The sequence below is a fragment of the Natator depressus genome, chromosome 7 (genome assembly GCF_965152275.1).
Source record: "Natator depressus isolate rNatDep1 chromosome 7, rNatDep2.hap1, whole genome shotgun sequence".
NCBI lineage: Eukaryota > Metazoa > Chordata > Testudines > Cheloniidae > Natator > Natator depressus.
In genome coordinates, this window is record NC_134240.1 from 39,650,558 (window position 1) to 39,669,163 (window position 18,606).

The 18,606-nt window shown below is 39.9% G+C and overlaps 1 protein-coding gene across 19 annotated transcripts in view; it reads right to left on the minus strand.

Annotated features, from left to right (window-relative positions):
- Positions 1–13,783: 13,783 nt before the first annotated feature.
- The window catches only part of ATP2B2 (ATPase plasma membrane Ca2+ transporting 2), a 714,211-nt gene continuing 709,388 nt past the window's right edge, over positions 13,784–18,606 (minus strand). For 10 of the 19 annotated variants that reach the window (XM_074958179.1, XM_074958178.1, XM_074958180.1 and 7 more), the window contains one exon: positions 13,785–17,472. In XM_074958179.1, the coding sequence (XP_074814280.1) occupies positions 17,161–17,472 (312 nt within the window). In that variant the 3' untranslated portion in view covers positions 13,785–17,160. Of the gene's footprint in view, positions 17,473–18,606 lie in introns of all 19 variants that reach the window. The other 9 variants (XM_074958184.1, XM_074958181.1, XM_074958188.1 and 6 more) reach the window with 5 other exon arrangements.

Sequence of the window (18,606 nt, forward strand, 5' to 3'; positions counted from 1 at the left end):
CTAACACATTTATTTGAGCATAAGCTTTTGTGAGCTACAGCTCACTTCATCGGATGCATTCAGTGAAGTGAGCTGTAGCTCACGAAAGCTTATGCTCAAATAAATTTGTTAGTCTCTAAGGTGCCACAAGTACTCCTTTTCTTTTTGCGAATACAGACTAACACGGCTGCTACTCTGAAACCCCTTTAATTGCCATTCTACACACATGCTATACCCCTGTAGTACTGAGTCCGGTTTATTACTCTCCCATGCATAAGAAACATGCCTTACAACTTTTCTACTAGGGTATGAAGTAACCATAACTCAGGCCGCTTTTAGAGGGCAAGCTCACCAAAATTTGCTTCAACAGTTCAAAGCCTACCCATTGTTGTTCTTCTCATCCATCTCTGGTAACTGCTTTTCCTGGGCCAGCCTGGTGCTTCTCCCCATGGATGTGGTGGTGTTATATAAATAGCACATCCCTAGAAATTTTTGCAATGGCCTATAGTGTCTTCTCCTACACTGAGGAAGATGTCAATAATCAACCCCAAAACTCTGAGGGCTCCTCACAATGTCAGAGGCTCCTGGAGTAATACTGACCACAACAGCTTCTGGGTTGGAGCACAGCTTTTCTATTCACTTTATAATTGTATATTAAAAGGCACATACCTGTGTACTGTGAGTATAAATAGCTTATTTGATGTGAGTGTTTGACAAATACCCCTGGCGCCTGGTATTGTATTTCCCTGTAACCACTGCCAAAACATATTAGTCTCACTACAGCAATTAATTTCAGGAAACTCAGACTATAGAGTTATGTTAGCTTTAAATGCCACAAGAAGTAATTAACACAACATGAGTGACATACTTCCTGTCACTTTGAATATTACAGTCTGAAGAATGGGTTGGCACAGCTCCTGCCAAAAAAAGCTACTTGAAAGAAATAATAAATGTGAGCTGACGTTCAGGGGTGAAGTCTGGTAGCAGCACTCCAGAAGGACAAGTAGATCCACTTTGTAAATGGACTTTCTGCAAAACCTCCCTTTGCAGTCGTGAAGCTACAACAGCATATCTACAGTACCTTCTGTCACTAAGATGGGCAGATTTACTAGGATTAGCTGTCAAAACCAAACACAGATACAGCTGTTGGGTGAGGGGAAAGTTCATTTTTATAAAACAGAACACTAAATGGAATATTGTTTGTAAGTCTCCACAGTTATCAAATGCAGCTTGGAGGAAATGGATGCCCTCTTTATTGGGTAATGAGAAAACCACAATACTGAAAGTCAGGAGATCTCGGTTCTGCTCCCAGCTCTGGTTTCCATAGATTTGAAGTTTTTAAGACCAGAGGGACCATTAGGATCTAGTCTGACCTCCAGCTAACACAGCAGTTCCTGCTTCAGGCCCATTTCTTCTTGCTGAACTAAAGTATATCTTTCAGAAAGGTATCCAGTCTTGATGTAAAGACTGCCAATGACAGTGAATCTACATAAGAACGGCCATACTGGGTCAGACCAAAGGTCCATCAAGCCAAGTATCCTGTCCTCTGACAGTGGCCAATGGCAGGTGCTTCAAAGGGAATGAACACAGATCATCATCAAGTGATCCATGCCCTATCACCCAATCCCAGCTTCTGGCAGACAGGCTAGGTACACCATTCTGCCCATCCTGGCTAATAGCCATTGATGGACCTATCTTCCATGAATCTATCTAGCTCCCTTTTGAACCCCATTATAGTATAGGCCTTCACAATACCCTCTGGCAAGGAGTTCCAGAGGTTAACAGTGCGTTGCATGAAAAAATCCTTTCTTGTGTTTGTTTTAAACCTGTCACCTATTAATTTCATTTGGTGACCCCTTGTTCTTGTATTATGAGAAGGAGTAAATAACACTTCCTTATTTACTTTCTCTATAATACTCATGATTTTATAGACTTCTATCATATTCCCCCTTAGTTGCCTCGTTTCCAAGCTGAAAAGTCCCAGTCTTATTAATCTCTCCTCATACGGAAGCCGTTCTGTACCCCTAATCATTTTTGTTGCCCTTTTCTGAACCATTTCCAATTCCAATATATCTTTTTTGAGATGGGGCGACCACATCTGCGCACAGTATTCAAGATGTGGGCATACCATGGATTTATATAGAGGCAATATGATATGTTCTGTCTCATTATCTATCCCTTTCTTGATGATTCTTAACATTCTGTTCGCTTTTTTGACTGTTGCTGCACATTGAGTGGATGATTTCAGAGAACTATCTACAATGACTCCAAGATCTCTTTCTTGAGTGGCAACAGCTAATTTAGACCCTATCATTTTATAGGCATAATTGGGATTATGTTTTCCAATGTGCATTACCATGTCCTTAGGTAGATTGGCCTGATGATTAATTATCCTCACTGTTAAAAATTCCTTATCTTGGAGTGTGACAGTGGGTAAGCCACTTGGGGCCAGCTTCTGATTCTGTTGCTCATGTTAATACCTTATGCTATGAAGTATTCCCATTGGAATCAATTGGAGTATTCACAGAGCAAGGTATTACTCAACTGGAGTAAGGGTATAGTCCACACCTATAAATTCCCTGCATTTTACATTCTCCTTCTATAAAATGGAGATAATGCTTCACTACTGATCAGGGATTTATATTTAATTCATTAATGTTTGCAATGTACTTTGAAAAAAGAAAAGGAGGACTTGTGGCACCTTAGAGACTAACAAATTTATTTGAGCATAAGCTTTCGTGAGCTACAGCTCACTTCATCAGATGCTGTAGCTCACAAAAGCTTATGCTCAAATAAATTTGTTAGTCTTTAGGGTGCCACAAGTCCTCCTTTTCTTTTTGCGGATACAGACTAACACGGCTGCTACTCTGAAAAATGTACTTTGAGATCCTCAGATCATAAACATGATGGAAATTCAAGAGTTATTTTCTTTATAGTACAATCTAACAATATTACGAACAGGCAAGATGGATAATTATTTTAACGAGACCAAATTTCCAACCTCCAAAGGATCTCATTTATTTATGATATCTTGTCTTGTAGATTGTAAGGGCTTTGAGGCAGAGACTGTCATAGAAGTACTTAACCTGCCTTCTTATGCGGGTGTGGACTAGTAGGTGACCTCCTGAGGTCCCTTCCTTCCATACATGTCTATGATTCACTATATATTTGTAGAGTGCCTAGCACATTGTGGGGTGGGAAGACAACCTGTCCGGCATCTTAGCATTACAGCAATATAAAATGCTTACAGCACCTAGAACAATTGGGTCCAGGGCTAGGGCTCCTAGGTGCTACAGTAATATAAACAATAATTTCGAATGCAGCACTGGAAACTGCACCAGGGAAATCCGGTTTCCCTGAGGCCATACTTGGGGCAGTAATGTTCCTGCATTTCCATAAGTCTGCTGATGCCAACTGGTAGTGATTTAAAGCTGTATTTCTAAGAAGTCCTTTCTCCGTTCTCATGTGAAATATTCAGTTTTTGCCTGATGCAGGTTAGAAGACTGTGACCTACATTAATGACTTCCCAGCTAATATTACATACTATGTTAACTGGCAAGATCATGTGGTTCTACACCAACTGGGAAAATAACGTGCCACCAGTGTGTCACATTCCATCTCTTCCAAAGGTACATCTCTACTTATGGCAGTATGTAAAGTACATTTCCTGCACACCCAGATAGCACGGGAATGCATAGCAGTGTAGATGGTGCTGCACTGCTTAGGTGAGTAGAGTGCACTGCATGCCTGAACCCTAGGGGTCTGTACCTTACATGGGTCTCTACATACCCAGGCAGTGCCTCCCAGGTCTACACTGCTATTTTTAGCAGAGAGGTGTCCCACTGCTTCCCTGCTGCCTGAGCCTTTCCCCATTGCAATAAAAGACTCCGGCAGGGAGGAGGCAGTGGGGAAAGGCTCCCCACTGCTGGAGCCTTTCCATGCTGCCTCCCCCGACCAGAGCCTTTCACTGCCACATGCAGGACCGGCTCTCGGCACCAGCAAAGCAAGCACGTGCTTGGGGCAGCACATTTCCAGGGGCGGCGTTCCGGCCACCCCCCCAGCCCCGCTCAGTCAACCAATGAGCCCCTGCGTGGGGCGGGGCAGCTGGCTCAGCACGGGGTCCAGGCCCGTGGGCGGTCCCTACCCTGGCCCCCCACTACTGGGGGAGCGGGGCGATGCGGCTCCTCCCCCCCGCCCGCCCCTGCTGCACGTGTCACAAGGGTGGAGGGGCCGGAGCCGAGCCGAGCCGAGCGGTGAGTCCACGCCCCTCCCAGTGGCTGACCCACCCCCCAGCTGCTCTGTCAGTTGCCGTTTCCTCTGCGGGGTGTGGCCGGGTCTGAGATCGGGCTGGGTTCCCACGGGCGGGAGGAACAGCCCCGAGCACCTCACTCCAAACACTGCGATAGCATTACGCGTTCTTTTAACATTACTAATAACAGTGGCTTCTGGTGAGCGCCATTTCTCAAAACTGAAATTACTAAAAAATTATTTGAGGTCCACCATGTCTCAAAATCGTTTCTCAGGACTCGCATTAATTTCAATTGAAAGTACCACTGCAAAAAATTTACATTTCACTGAATGATTAAAAGACTACACAAGTATAAAAACCAGAAAAATTCAGTTCATATAAATTCTTTTAATTTAGGAGCAACTGGGCACATCGGAAGACACTAACGTTTTTCATTACAGGGTATAGTTGAACCCAAATTGTTTGTAATTGTGATTTTGTTAAAATTAAATGAGCACACTCGTAGGAAATTGTTTTATTTCACTAACTACAAATTCTCTGTTTTCATTTTTTTAATTTTAAACAGTCAAAACCAAAATAAAACAAAAACACTGCAAAGTGCAAACATGTGTAAAAGCCACACACACAAAGAACGGGGGAAACCTAGAGCTGGCCCTGGCCACATGTAAACATTGCAATGAGTTTCAGAGTAGCAGCCGTGTTAGTCTATATTCGCAGAGTGCGGATGCAACCTTTCACTGCAGCATTTAGCTACACATATCCTACATACTGCTACAAGTGTAGATGAGGTCTAAGAAGCTGCAATATCATGTCCCTTTATGCTATGTACCATGCATCCTCTGCAGTGTTATATTCTCTGCAGCCTTCCACCTCCACATGCAGATTCGGTTATTACCCCACTGAACCAAGATCTCATGCTTCCCCTGGCCAAGAACACCTGACAAGAGCAATAAAAGCAAGCTGTAGCATGAGCTCTGTCTGCTTTGAGACCGAATGCAAAAGTTCTTGGGCCAGCCTTTACAGAGTAACCACAAACGCTTATTAACCAATATAACTGAGAATCCACAGACCCTCTTTGGGGCTCCACCTTACTTCATGAACTTTGTTTCCATCTCCTGGTCTAACAACCAACGTCCTCTTTGTCCATCTGCACAATCTGGTCCTGGTGCTGTGAGAGCTCTCTCATCTATATCATCTATATCTTTTGGAAGAAAAAGCCTTCCTATTTATTTTTATGACCGCCGTTGCTGTAGTACTTGAATATCTCACAAACACTAATGAATTCATTTGCACAACACACATCTGAGCTGAGGTAGAGAATATTGTCACATGCAACTGAGTCACAGAAAGAGCAGATGACTTGTCCAAGGTCACCTGGGGAGTTTGTAGCAAAGCCAGAGGTTGAGTCCCTGTCCAGTGCCCCAAACATGACGCAAGTCTTCATCTCATTTCAAATCATTCTTATTAGTATAACACCAGGGCCCCGTTACTGCAGGCACTGCACACCCCCGTAAAACACAGTCCTTTTCAGTTGAAAACATGGTCAACAAGTTCTTAAAATTCAGGAACATTTGGAGCCCAGTGATGGACTATTTATGTGCTCATAGAAGGAACAAAGTGGCCATGGCTTCAGGATACTTTATCCCTGTCAACATTTATTCACAATATATACAATTTGGAAGAGAGCTATTAAATTGTAGAAGTTAAACACAATTTATAACTCGGAGGGTCTGCATAAGAGACAGAGATCAAGAAAACAGCAGTGTTTGTCTGTTGCCAGTTCATTATTTTAAGCTGCTTTGATAAATCCATTTATTCCAGTGATATTCCAATGATAGCCTGTGTGTCACGATGCTGCAAATATTGTCTGTCCAAAGTCCTAAGCTGCTGGTTCAGGTGTCCACCACAGCCCCAACGGAGCACTCATTTTTTTTCTGAGGTAGTACACCTCTACGTGTTCCAGCTGAGAGTTTGTACAAAAAAGACATTGCACACTAGCATGCTGTATTGTAATTGAGAGAGGGGCTGCATATTGGCTGACAAACACCAGCAGAGGCTGTCAACTCTACTCTGAATAGTGTAATTTTGCAGAGCAGCAAAACGTTGTTTGCTCTCAGAGGTTCAAACTGGTCAGTCATACACTCAAATGCTTGCAAAATTTTATTTTCAACGTGACTACTGCTTGTGCATTAGAGTCAATATGAGGAAGGTGCCCAAGAACTCTCCCAAAACCTTACTAACCAGTTGCTAGGAAATTCAGATTACCTGAAGTGAAAAAGGCAGCAGTGTCAGGGAAGACAATAAGCTGTGAAAAGAGAGTAGGCCCCTGGGGAAAAGTTCATTCCTGGTTTGACTCTCTTGAAGTCAATGGAATTATGGCAGGGGGTCAGTTTGGACCCTAAGACAAGTTATGGAATAATAAAACTATTATTATCTTGGTTATCAACTGAAACAGGAAACAAGAGTTACAATAAATGTGAATTATTTCATCCTAGAGAAGATTCTGGTACGAACTGGAGCAGTTTGGGAGTCAGATCATTTGTTCATTATTTATAGAAATAACTTGGATAATGGTCTTCAAGTGTAATTTCCAAGCACATAGATAATACAAAATTGGTGCGAATGTGAGGAATAATGAGAACAAATGATATCAGATTCAGAAGGACATATAATTTTATGGGTTTCAGAGTAGCAGCTGTGTTAGTCTGTATTCGCAAAAAGAAAAGGAGTACTAGTGGCACCTTAGAGACTAACCAATTTATTTGAGCATAAGCTTTCGTGAGCTACAGCTCACTTCATCATGAAAGCTTATGCTCAAATAAATTGGTTAGTCTCCAAGGTGCCACAAGCACTTCTTTTGTTTATATAATTTTATATGTATCTGGGCTAATAGGCTGCAAATGTAGCCCTCATTGCAGATTATTGTAAAAATGGTGACTCTTGGATCAAAGGATAAAAATAGTTAGCATTTCCTTGGTGCAGTTTTGCTGCAGAATACTGACCCAGAAAGCTGGAAACCAGGGAGAAAGTTTTTCAAAGCTGTCACTGTCAATGAACAGGAGTTGGTGAAACAAGGTGGTGTATTGCAAAAGGGACATACTGAAGCGTATGTCAAAAGAGGCTGTATGGGTGCAATATAGGCAACTGTTGACTTCACCTGGAATACTGTCCCCCCTCCTAAAATAGCAGTCATTGGCCCCAATGTTCATTGCACCTACAAATCAGGTACTTAGCAGAGTGGGAATGTGTACCAACAAAAATAGAGGGTAGGTTGGGGCTTTGAAAGACCAGTCTCCTCCTGAATTATCCAAACCTTTAAGAGGTCTGCAAAATAGGCATTGATATCTATCGCATTGCCTGCACCTCATGCTTTCAATGGGACTGGAAATACCATGAAAATAGCTTCTCTCATCTCTGTATTGCAACATTTCCACTTCTGAGCTTGAACCATATCTGGCCATGCAAGGGTGTGCGGAACTAAACAGCGATAGAGTGGTTGGCAAGAGATAAGTCCAATTCAACTATTTTTATATTTGCTGTATGTTGTTTTCACCTGTTTATTCTTCTCTGAAGATGGTTTGTGCTTTGTGTGTTCCTCGTAACATTTAGTTAACAATTTTTTAAATCTAGAACTGATTAGCCCATTGAAGATTTCTGACGTAGGCTGCTTAGCTCTTCAACAGCTCTTCTCCTACTTGTCACAGTAAAAGCTCCAATCTTGTGACACATGAATGAGGCTGCTCCATGCCTTTCAGGTTACTGGCAGAATTCAGCATCATGACTCTGCTGAGAGAGAGTCCTCTAAACAAACAACAGGAGGCCAAGTTCTGCCCTGATTTAAACACGGTGAGAGCCTCCTGGCTGCAGTGAAGCTTCACATGCTGTAAGGTAGGGTGGGGATCAGCCCAGAGAACTTCACTTTTGAACATGTTTCCCTGTTGGCTTTGTCTTTTAGTGAATTCTAACTGGCTTTCGAAACAATTGCTATTGGGATTAGGCGATAAGATAAAAGCCAACCCAGGCCATCCCTCATCTCTTGAAATAAACCTGTGAGAATGGTTAGGCATTTTTGTTTTTATTTTCTGGTTTCAGTCAGGCCTAGGAATTAAAGTATATATGGCTGTATGTGCTATGAAAGCGCTATTTATGCAATATTTCTCATCGACTCATAACCAGGAATATATATAAAAAAACATCACAAGCACCTGTTTCAGAATATTACTAGAATATACATTTTCAAACAAGTATCTATACCTTACAGGTATAGAACGAAACCTGAAAAAAATCTGAACAAAACCTGTGAAAAATGTTGGGATTTATCCATAACACTAAAAGTATCTTGATACTGTGACAGATATCACAATCCCAGGGACAATCAACACCCTCTTAGCTCCTGGAGAAGCTGTAATACTCTCCCCAGTAGAGAAGAATGCAGTCATACATAAACCATTCATAAATTTAATACAACAGTCCCCAAAGATACAGCATGCAGTTGCACAATCTGTCACAGATACAGCCTCCCCTCTCTAAGCATCATCCTCTCAGATCACCTTGGTGTATAGATGCCATATAGCAAATGAAACAAGTGGAAGGGCTATATGTGCTGGACGCTTTTCTCTCATTCTGAGGCCAACTGCTTGCAGCAATTGGATATATGTAATCCCATGTTGTGGCTGTGATGGAGAGAAAAGTAGCATTTTTTTCCTTCTTCCCTGTGAGGATAGCATCTGCCAGGTCTTATTCATTAGAACTGTTCTGAGCGGAAGACAACTTGATGACTGGGCTGCCATTTCTGGCAACAGGATTAAATATTTCTCATTATGACAAATTTTGTGGCTGAGATTCAGAGGAGACCATCTTCATGGGGATGTGTCTCTGTAGGGTTCAAATGCTAGTGTTTGTGATATTTTTCCTCACTGAAATGTTAGAGATGCTGGGGAATTTTTAGGGTGCTACAAATGAGCTAGACTTGGACTCCTATTTATGGCTTATATGAAAACATAGCATGGAGGTGTTGGTTCTTTTTATTGGTGGAGATGACTCAGGCATCCTTCAGGGTGGAAAGATTGCCAGGGTTCCCCAAATAAGCAATAGTAAGTTATTTGCTCCATCTCTTGATAATTAATCATCAGCCTGTCTCTAGTCTTTCTAGCAAGGTCACTCCAGTGCCGATAGCACCGTGTTAGTGCAGATAGCACCTAGAGTTCTCCAATTTCCTTGATCCCTCCCCATCTAGTTTCAGGTGTGGATGTAGCAGAAACTGCACTGGGCTCATTGATGATGTCTCAATAATTAGCAAAAGTCAGTTGTCCGTGCTGATTTTTTTAGATCTGTTTGTAGACTTTGATGTTATTAGCCATGAGGTTTTATTGACTGGACTACAGATGTTGGCTGGAATATAGGGTATCACTCTTAAACGGCTACTTTCTTTGTTTTCAGAGAGCTCTCCAAGAGAGGTTTTAGGTAGTTACTCAAACCCTTCAAGCTGTCTTGCAATTTTTTTTAATTCACCTTTGCTTTTCGATACGTACATACTTTATGAAGTGTACTTGGAAAGAATTGGGGAACTAGTTCAGCAAGCCTCAGGTTCACAGTAACTCCTGCAGGCTTTGTAGGGAATCAGCTGAGCATGAATAGTAAGGAGACCGTGGGAGCCGACTTCCTAGGAGACATAGGAAGGAGGAAGCTTAGGAATTAGCAGAACTTTTATTGCTCCCCAGCATAGTGGGAACTAGGCAAGAAGAAAATAGCGAGGGACTCTCTGAAGCTTCCAGGCTTTGAACACTCTCTAGAACACGTGTGGGGCATTATTCTTGTGAATCTCCTGAATTATACAGTTGCTTGTGAACACCTTAGAAAGTCTTCAGGAATGCTAAGTAATAAGGAGGGGCAGTAATGCCACAGGACAAGCAAGGGGTGACTGGGGAGCAGAAAGGAGCTAACTTAGGGAAGGCTGCTTTGGAGGTAGAGATGGTCCTTTCCATCCTTGCCTTGGTCCATGTTGCCTTTGAGGTTAAGATCTCTGCAGGGTCCCTGCCTTTCCCTGACTCCAGTGCCTACTCCCATGATTTCTCATGCAAATTAGTGTATTCTCCCTGCTTATTTTGTCAAGTGAAATATATACACATTATCCTTCAATCAGCATAAGCAAATTGTGTTTAAGTTTCTGCACCAGCTTCAGCCTGCTCCATGAAGTGGGTGTGTGGTACACATGTGCATACATACAAGCAGTTAATTGAAAAGTTTATGCAGTGGCATTTCTTCCTTTATATGCTTCAAGCACAGGGACTCACCCATTGTTAAGGAACACTGTTAGTCCTTGATTTACTATTTTCTCTCTAAGAGCCTAGCCTATGCATGATGTAAACTAGTGAGCAAGTGAATCGGGTTAAATTTATCTGGATTTTCACTATATAGGATTACAATGGACACTACTGACTTCTTAACCACAGAGAGACTATTGATCTCTCCATTTATTAAGAGCATAAATTAGAGTCAACATTTTAAAACATGAGTGCGAAAAATAGGCATGTTAATCCATATCGAGTTCTCGAAACCAAAGTGACCTAATATTCTGTGATGAGGAGCATCTGTCTCCAAATAAAGTTAATTGGAGTTTAGGTGCTCAACACCTCTGCTAATAAGGTCACTAAGGTACCCAAAGTTTGCAAATTTTAGTCCAAGCTCCTCCAGGACATGGATGCCTGCAAAGCTGAAGGTTCCTCATATAATGGAACTTTGGTTGCAACCTTAATTCTTCATAATAAATGAATGCTTAGAACTTGCACTGTATTGCAGACTGTATTGGAGCAAAAAAATGCAGAAGGACTCTAAAATCATGTGATCTATAATTTATATTTTCCTTGGTTTTTAAATGGTGCCTGATGTTAATCCAGACTTCCCCACCCCTCCTTTTATTGGCGAGATGGAGAATTTTGCACTGTGTCTAAAAAGGCACTTACAATCTTTGTCAAATCAGTTCAGTAGTAGACCTGTAAATTGTAAACAAAAACCAGACACACAAATATTTTCATGAATACAAGCACTGTAAAGTTACGTATGATTCCTGGAGTAATGTTATTTGAGGGTATTAAGACCACCAGAGTGCATTTGCGAACCATAAAAAGTCTTACAGAGTTTAGTGCCAGTATGTGTTATTCTTTTCAGTTATTGTTTAAACAATATCAGAAGCCATACAGGTGATGGAGGTGATAACCCAACACACACAATCAACAGTCAAAGTAAATATTTCTTGAAGGACACCATAGGATTGAAGCTGTCACTTACAATCACGATTGGATTTGCTACCTTCAGGATTGTTTCCCAGACCATTCATTAACCAAACAATAAGCTAAAACTCATAAGAAATATTATTCTGAACAAATAGTTTTCCCAGCTCTGCTCAGCAGCAGCCAACACTGGAAAAGATGCCTAGTAAGAAACAGAGTTAATTAATTTAAAAGCGTGGTAACCTGAGATATACAATTGTGCATTTACAAAGCAATCTTCTTCATACTCAGATGAAGCATTACGCCTGAATATGGAAGATATATTAAATTGGTGCTGTCAGCTTAAACAGAGTAGAACAGAGCCATGAGAAACATTTACTGTGCAGAATTTGAAAGAATAATGAGAGACCAAGGTAGCATGCTTTAGGCCATGCAAAGTTTACACCTTCCTTAATCAATATTCCGTTATTAAGATGTCAGGTTTAACTATGTACATTTATCAAAGACTTAGCCAAGGTTTCTCTTTCATTCCCTACGCCAAATTGTTGTAATTGTCAATGGTTACATTAGATCAGATATTCCAGGATTTTCAAAAGCACCTAGATGACTTCCCATTGGACTTGTGCTCCTGTCATGTGGATGCTTTTGGAAATTCCACCCAAACAACATAAAGTCAGACCGTGGAGGAAGTGGAAACAGGAACAATATCACATATTAGATTTTAAAACAAAGGTAGGGCAACCAAAAAGTGTTTCAAGCCTGCTGACTGCAGTCAGGGGAAACATAAGGAGAGCTACAAGAGCAGGATGACAACTAGATGTAGTGGCTTAGAGGTACTGAAGTTGTTCTGGGAATGCATGAGTTCTCCAAGAAAGCTACTAGCCTGTCAGTAATTAAATTACTTAGGGAGTTTTCATTTTGAAAAAGAGTAATTTTCCTCAATACATTTTTTCAGAACCAAGCATGTGCTTAAGGTTTATGGGTAGAAATTTTGAAGTGCCTAATTCCCACTGGCTTTCAATGGGAATTGATCTTATAAGCCACGTAGGTGCTTTTGCAAATGGTGCTTTGAGACAGCATTGCCAATTTTATTCCCTGCTTTAGTGAGTCTTATTTCAGCCTGCTAATAACGAAAGCCAAAGAAGCCCTTCTCTAGAAAGTGCCCATTATAAAAATGGGTAGACTGGCCTAAGAGAGAAAATAGGACACACATTTTTTCAAAGCCTTCTCTTCAAAAGAGAGAGAGGCACATTTCCTTTGTGAAGGGATATATTTTTTCAGCAGCTTGGATGAGAATTATTGTCAGGATATTTGGATAGATTCACCTTCTCTGGTTCTGCCACTTAGAGGGTGCAAAGCAGCAGAGTATTCCTCTGGTGTGAGGGAATTCAAAACTGGTAAAGCCAGCTTCTATATCAGTTGCCCTCTACTACTCCTGGCATATGGGGTATACCGGGGAGGGTAGGGACACAGCAAAGCTTTATTCTGCTATGCCATTCCTCCAGCAGTGACTCTTATGACTCTTATGCCAGTGGGGTAAGTTAGAGCAGCCCCTAGGCTGTTTTAATTCATGGCAGGGGCAGGATTTTGCAGAATTAGAGAATCATAACCATCTCCCCATGGCTTTTTGCATCCCTGCATTGAGAGGAGTTTGGACAAATCAAGCCCTATGCACTAACAAGAACAAAAGGCCCTGCAACATCAAATGCAGACTGGGCATATCCCAAAAGCTTGAGGGTCCTTCTTTCAAAGGGAGGGATTCAGATTCTAGATTGAACCCCATGGAGTGGAAAAAGCATTAGTGCTTGCTTTAATATGATTATTGGGGCCAATATGGAGGTGAAGAGGAATGAAGAAACAATATCAAGACAGACATACTAAAACTACCACCACGAGTGCAAAAGTGATAGGAAAATGTACCTAATTTGTATTAAAATGTATACTCAATGCACGGCTAATGTTAAACTACACAAGCCTCCTATGTAGGGGCTTCATCACTACCAACAAACACATAAAACAATAGGCACATCTTACCTGTGATCCCCAGCACCCCAAGCCACCACTACATGGACAAAGTAATGGAACCAGACTGCAAAACCTCAGTTAGGAATTGCAATCTCTGTCATTGATTGCTAGCACCACAGTTTGTTAGGAACAATGGTGATCTGGGCTGGCTTGTCAGGGTATGTGGTGCAGACCTAAGGTTGTCATTGTACGCGCTTTACGATGAGAGGCTTTCACAATCATTTTCATACCATTACTCCCCCCCACCCCCGAGAAAAAGCATGCATGCGTGCAAACACACACACACACCCTTTGCATTAAAATATGCCCATGGGGTTCAAGTTATGTTTTATTGATTTAAAGTGAAAATAAAGAAGGATGTTAAGTTCAGACCATTATTGTTCATGCTGCTTTGTGAATTTATTTTTATTTAATTTTCCACTTGTGCTCCTGCCAGGAGATATCTATTAGACAGTAAGCAGCAAGAATAAAACTTTATCATTTTGTTTCAAACTATAAAATAATTTACATCACATATTTTACTTACTTTCGTCTTTTTTTTGTTGTTTGTTTTTTTGTTTTTTTAAACCACAAACATTCCAGCATCACACTGTAGGAATAAGAATAAACAATAGAAAGCATAACCTTTTGCATAGTATTAAATGAACAGAGACAGTAAGTTCTTTATTTACAATTATTGTCTAGATAAAAAAATTCATAAAAACAGATGAATTAATATATATTAATAACCCCTAATGGGACGGATTGCCAAATGTACCACTGTATTGTTTTCCACAAATCTCATGCTGCTAAGTACAGTATGTAGAGAGCAAGCATTTATATATTGCAGTGAATTTTAACAAACTGATCATTTTGGTTTTTGATCCATTGTTCCCATCACAGAGAGGTCAAGCAATAAAAGAAATGAATTGTGATGCATGACTTGTAGTTGAAAGGTCATAACTATTCTATGCTTTTTTTAAAAAAAGTCTATAATTTATCATATACATAAAGCACAGTCTCTGCTCACAGAAGCCCAAGTTTTCTATGCATCTCAGTTTATATATGCTTTTACTATATATACACACAGAATGCTGTGTTCATTTATTTTTAAACAGTTTTTCAAGTCTGCAAATGGTACCCTATTGGTATTCTGAAGGGGTTCTACTCGACGAAAATTAAATCAAATGAAACAAAGAAAGAATCTGAAGAAAAAGACAGCTTGAAAATAAAAGCCAATCATCATTGTTAAGTTATTGAAAATTATGTTCCAGTACTGACAGATTTTGTAGCTGCTCAAGTCCAATGCATTGACAGAGGCTCTTCCCTATAAATAGAACGGAAAACTTCTTTTTTCTGAACATGGTATCCCAAATAGGCCATAGAAACCCAATACATGTTATACAAAGGTCAGTCCCTGTATTTACAATCCAAGAAACAATGCTTACTAAGTTTCAATCACTTTGCTACTAAGAATTAGTTAAATTCAATTATGTTGTCATGCCAGCTTTTAGTGTTAAGAAATGAGTAACGGTATCTGTTGAAAACAGTTCTGTAAGCCTTGAAAGATCTGCTGTTCAGTGAAAAGTTTGAATCAGACAGTGAGCTATGAGTCTGAGCCAAAAAAACATTCAAGCTTCTGCACAAAAGTCCGGAAGCTGGCAACTGAAGCTGATTAGAGTTTTACCTGGCTGAATAGTCCTGATGCACCCTGAAAACTCTTTTAGTCATTTCAATCTGCAGTTTGGCCAGGAGTCTAATATTGTTTGGAGAGTTCTCTGGCTTGGAATAGTTCTTGTGACTGCAGAGATGCACCGCTTTCTTAGCCAACTTTAAAACAACACAATACAACAACAAATCAATTTATCAAGCTAGTTTAAAGTGTTTTTCTGGCATAACTGATCATGTTATTCAAAATGTCTTTTGCACTGTACAAGATTATGGAAAAGATCATATGCTTGCTGAAAATTCTTGAAGCAAACTTTGTATTAAATACAAAATTATTTATGAAAAATCTGTGACCCACAAAGTGCTTAGCATTCAAGTGGTTGACATAGTGATTATATAAGCTCATAAATTTAAGTTACCAGGGCTGTTACCATCTTGAAAAATATTTCTCACTCATGATACTGCAGGTTTTCAAAACAGCTTCCCTTGTAGAAAGCTCAATACATAGGTAAAACAACTTTGTTAATTAGCTACAGTATATTTTGTGACTACAGGAAGACAAGCTTGATAAAAAAAAATCACACAAAGCACATTTCAGTATACACTTCATAAAATTTCATTCAGATCTAGATAGTGCAGAAAATGATTATCTTTTTCTTTTAAAAAGTCAAAGCAACAAACCATAGTGATTTTCCATCCAAAATGCCAACAGCCCATAGTCTTGTAATTAATAAGGAAATAAATGTCTTAATTACTAACTGAAAAGAATCAACACAATATATCACAATATTTCAACACTAGTTTGATCTCCATACACAAAGCCAAATATAACTTATCTTTGAATTGTTATTCATAAACTAAACTGAGTTTCATATAACAACCTTTTTAAAAAAATACTTTAAAGAAGCCATTGCAATACACTGAAACAATGAAATGGCCTCCATCATTGAGTGTTGCACCGAAACAAGTTCAAGCAATTTATTTATTTAAAAAAAAAATGGGGGGCGGGGGGGGGGAAGAAAACCTGATCATTTCAACTTTGTATTTGAAACAAAGGAAGCCTGGTCACTGCCCCATATATAGGATGACAATGCTACATCCAATGTGTTACATTTTGGCTTCTTTTGTTGTTTGCTAGCAGTATCTACATTATTTAACCAAAAAAAAAGAAGAAAAAAAAAAAGGGCAGGCAAAATCAGAACACGGTTGTAATAAAACATCCAAGGTGCAATATTACAGAAGTTTTCAAAGAGCTGAGCAATTTTTATACTACTTCGGCAGGAAGTGCTTTCTTAACCCTACAAATAGTTAAGGATATTATCTACAGGTTTGTAAACAAATTACATTCTTTTTTTTTTAGGACATAAATAAGTTAAAATAGTCAGAGCAATTTGAGCAGAAACAAGGCAACATGCCAACAAAGAAACTTTATATATAACTATATAGATAGATAGATATATACATATATATACATATATATAGTTAATTATGTATATATTTCTATGTATATATCTCTCTATATAATCTCATAAATGTTTATTAAGTTTCTCTGTCCAACTGGTGCAAATCTACTGTGCAAGTTAAGCTTTGCAACTTCAAAACCATTATTTAAATTAATCTATACAACTGAATCCATGCCACACAAGCATTTCAAAAAACTCACAGACCAGTGAATTGGATAAATAGCCTCAGAAAAAAGTCCTCTGCATTTACTGCTTAAAAAAAGAGAGAGAGAGCGAGCCAGTGCGCGTGAGAGAGAGCGGGGTGGGGGCTGGAAGTGCACCGTACATTCATGCAGGAGGGTTCTTTGTTTTTGTTTTTCTGCAAGGGAGCAAAAAGGGGTATGTAAATCAGCCATTCATTCTTTCCCCAAAACCACTGTGATCAGCAATCCATTCACTTGTCACAAAGTGAGTAAGAGTTCAAACAGCTTCTCAGCCAGCACAGTTTTTTATATATCTATCTATCTATATATATATATACTTCTGTCGCTGTTTTTATTTATTTATTTTTTTTGCAGTGAACTTTCAGCTAAAGTGATGTCTCCAGGCTATGTATTGGGCTTCCTGGACTAGAAGAGGTAGCTGATTTACTTGTGTCAGTTGTAAGATTTATTCCACTGTCGATAGCACTGTTGTTTTTGTTCAGCGAAGACGGTGGGCTAGAGTTTTGCTTGAGAGCAGGGTCTTCTTCTAGGTCTGTGTCATCAATGAGTGGAATGTGGGGTTGGGAATCTTCTATCCTAAATTCAGGATGAGTCATAAAGTTGTGAATGGAGGTTCTAGATTCTGGTTTTTCTAACCCTTCATAGAGAGAGCTACGGAATGCCTTCACGACGCGGATCTGAGGGGAAAAAGAGGAAAGAGATGTCAGAGGTAACAACCTTTAGAGAACACTGCTAGAGAATACTTTTTGAAAAATGTAGCATATGGTTAGGGCAGTGCAGGCAGCTGAAGTCCATAGTCTCTGGATGTTATATGCATAAACAAGTGGCTCAGTTTTGTGCATTTAGAGTGTCTGTACAAACTGCAATATTAAAACAAATTGAGTTTAAAGCCATCAAAGAACTGATGGGAAGCACCGGTTAAAGAAAGCGAACGTCCACTCATGTGGTACATCCCTAGTAAAAGACAAGCCATGTTAATTTTAATGCAAATGTAGAACCATGCATGTTGATAGTTTTGCAGCGAGTAAGTAGAAAGGCTTTTTTTTTTTAAAAAAAAAAAAGTCTCATTTGTATCGTAAAAAACCCAACAGATAACATATCACACTTCATAAAGGGGAAAGCACAAAACACAATCAGATCGGTACGTATGAGAGACACACACACACACACATACACAAAGAGGAGCCAAATGTACAAACAGGAAAAAAAATGTTTTCAAAGCAAAAGCAAAATGAAGGCAGCCACGAGCACAAAAAGCCAAGCAGACAAAATACTAGGCAAACCCATGCTACCACAAAGTGGGGACACAGTTACCACACAAACACAGATAACTGGCACACAACGACGACGACACTTGGAAGCCTGGATAATGTGAACACAGAATTGTTGATCCAACTTTTTTTTTCCCTTCATGCATATGTGAAGTAAACACTCGAGTATAGACCCACTGTTTTAGCCGTTTAATTTTTTTTACTATATAAAGACCTTCTACAAAATAATGTATTGATTGTTGGGTTGCATAGAACAGCAAGTTCTTTCTTTTTCTGTGTCTCAGTTGCAAATACCCTTCATAAGGTTAAATTCTGAAAGCTGTACATTTTATGCCATGTCTGCAGTCCTTAAATTATGTCAGCTTATTATGCTAAGATGACTATTATTTTTAGCCCCCATCAGTAAGAAGACAGGTGAAAGAAAGCGACTAACATCAGCAACTAGGCTTTCACAGCAGCAGTGCTGCCAGTAGGAACTGACGGAGCAAAAGGAGAGAGCATTGCTGGGGGTGGGGGGGGCAGTCAGTGTTCTGTGTTTGG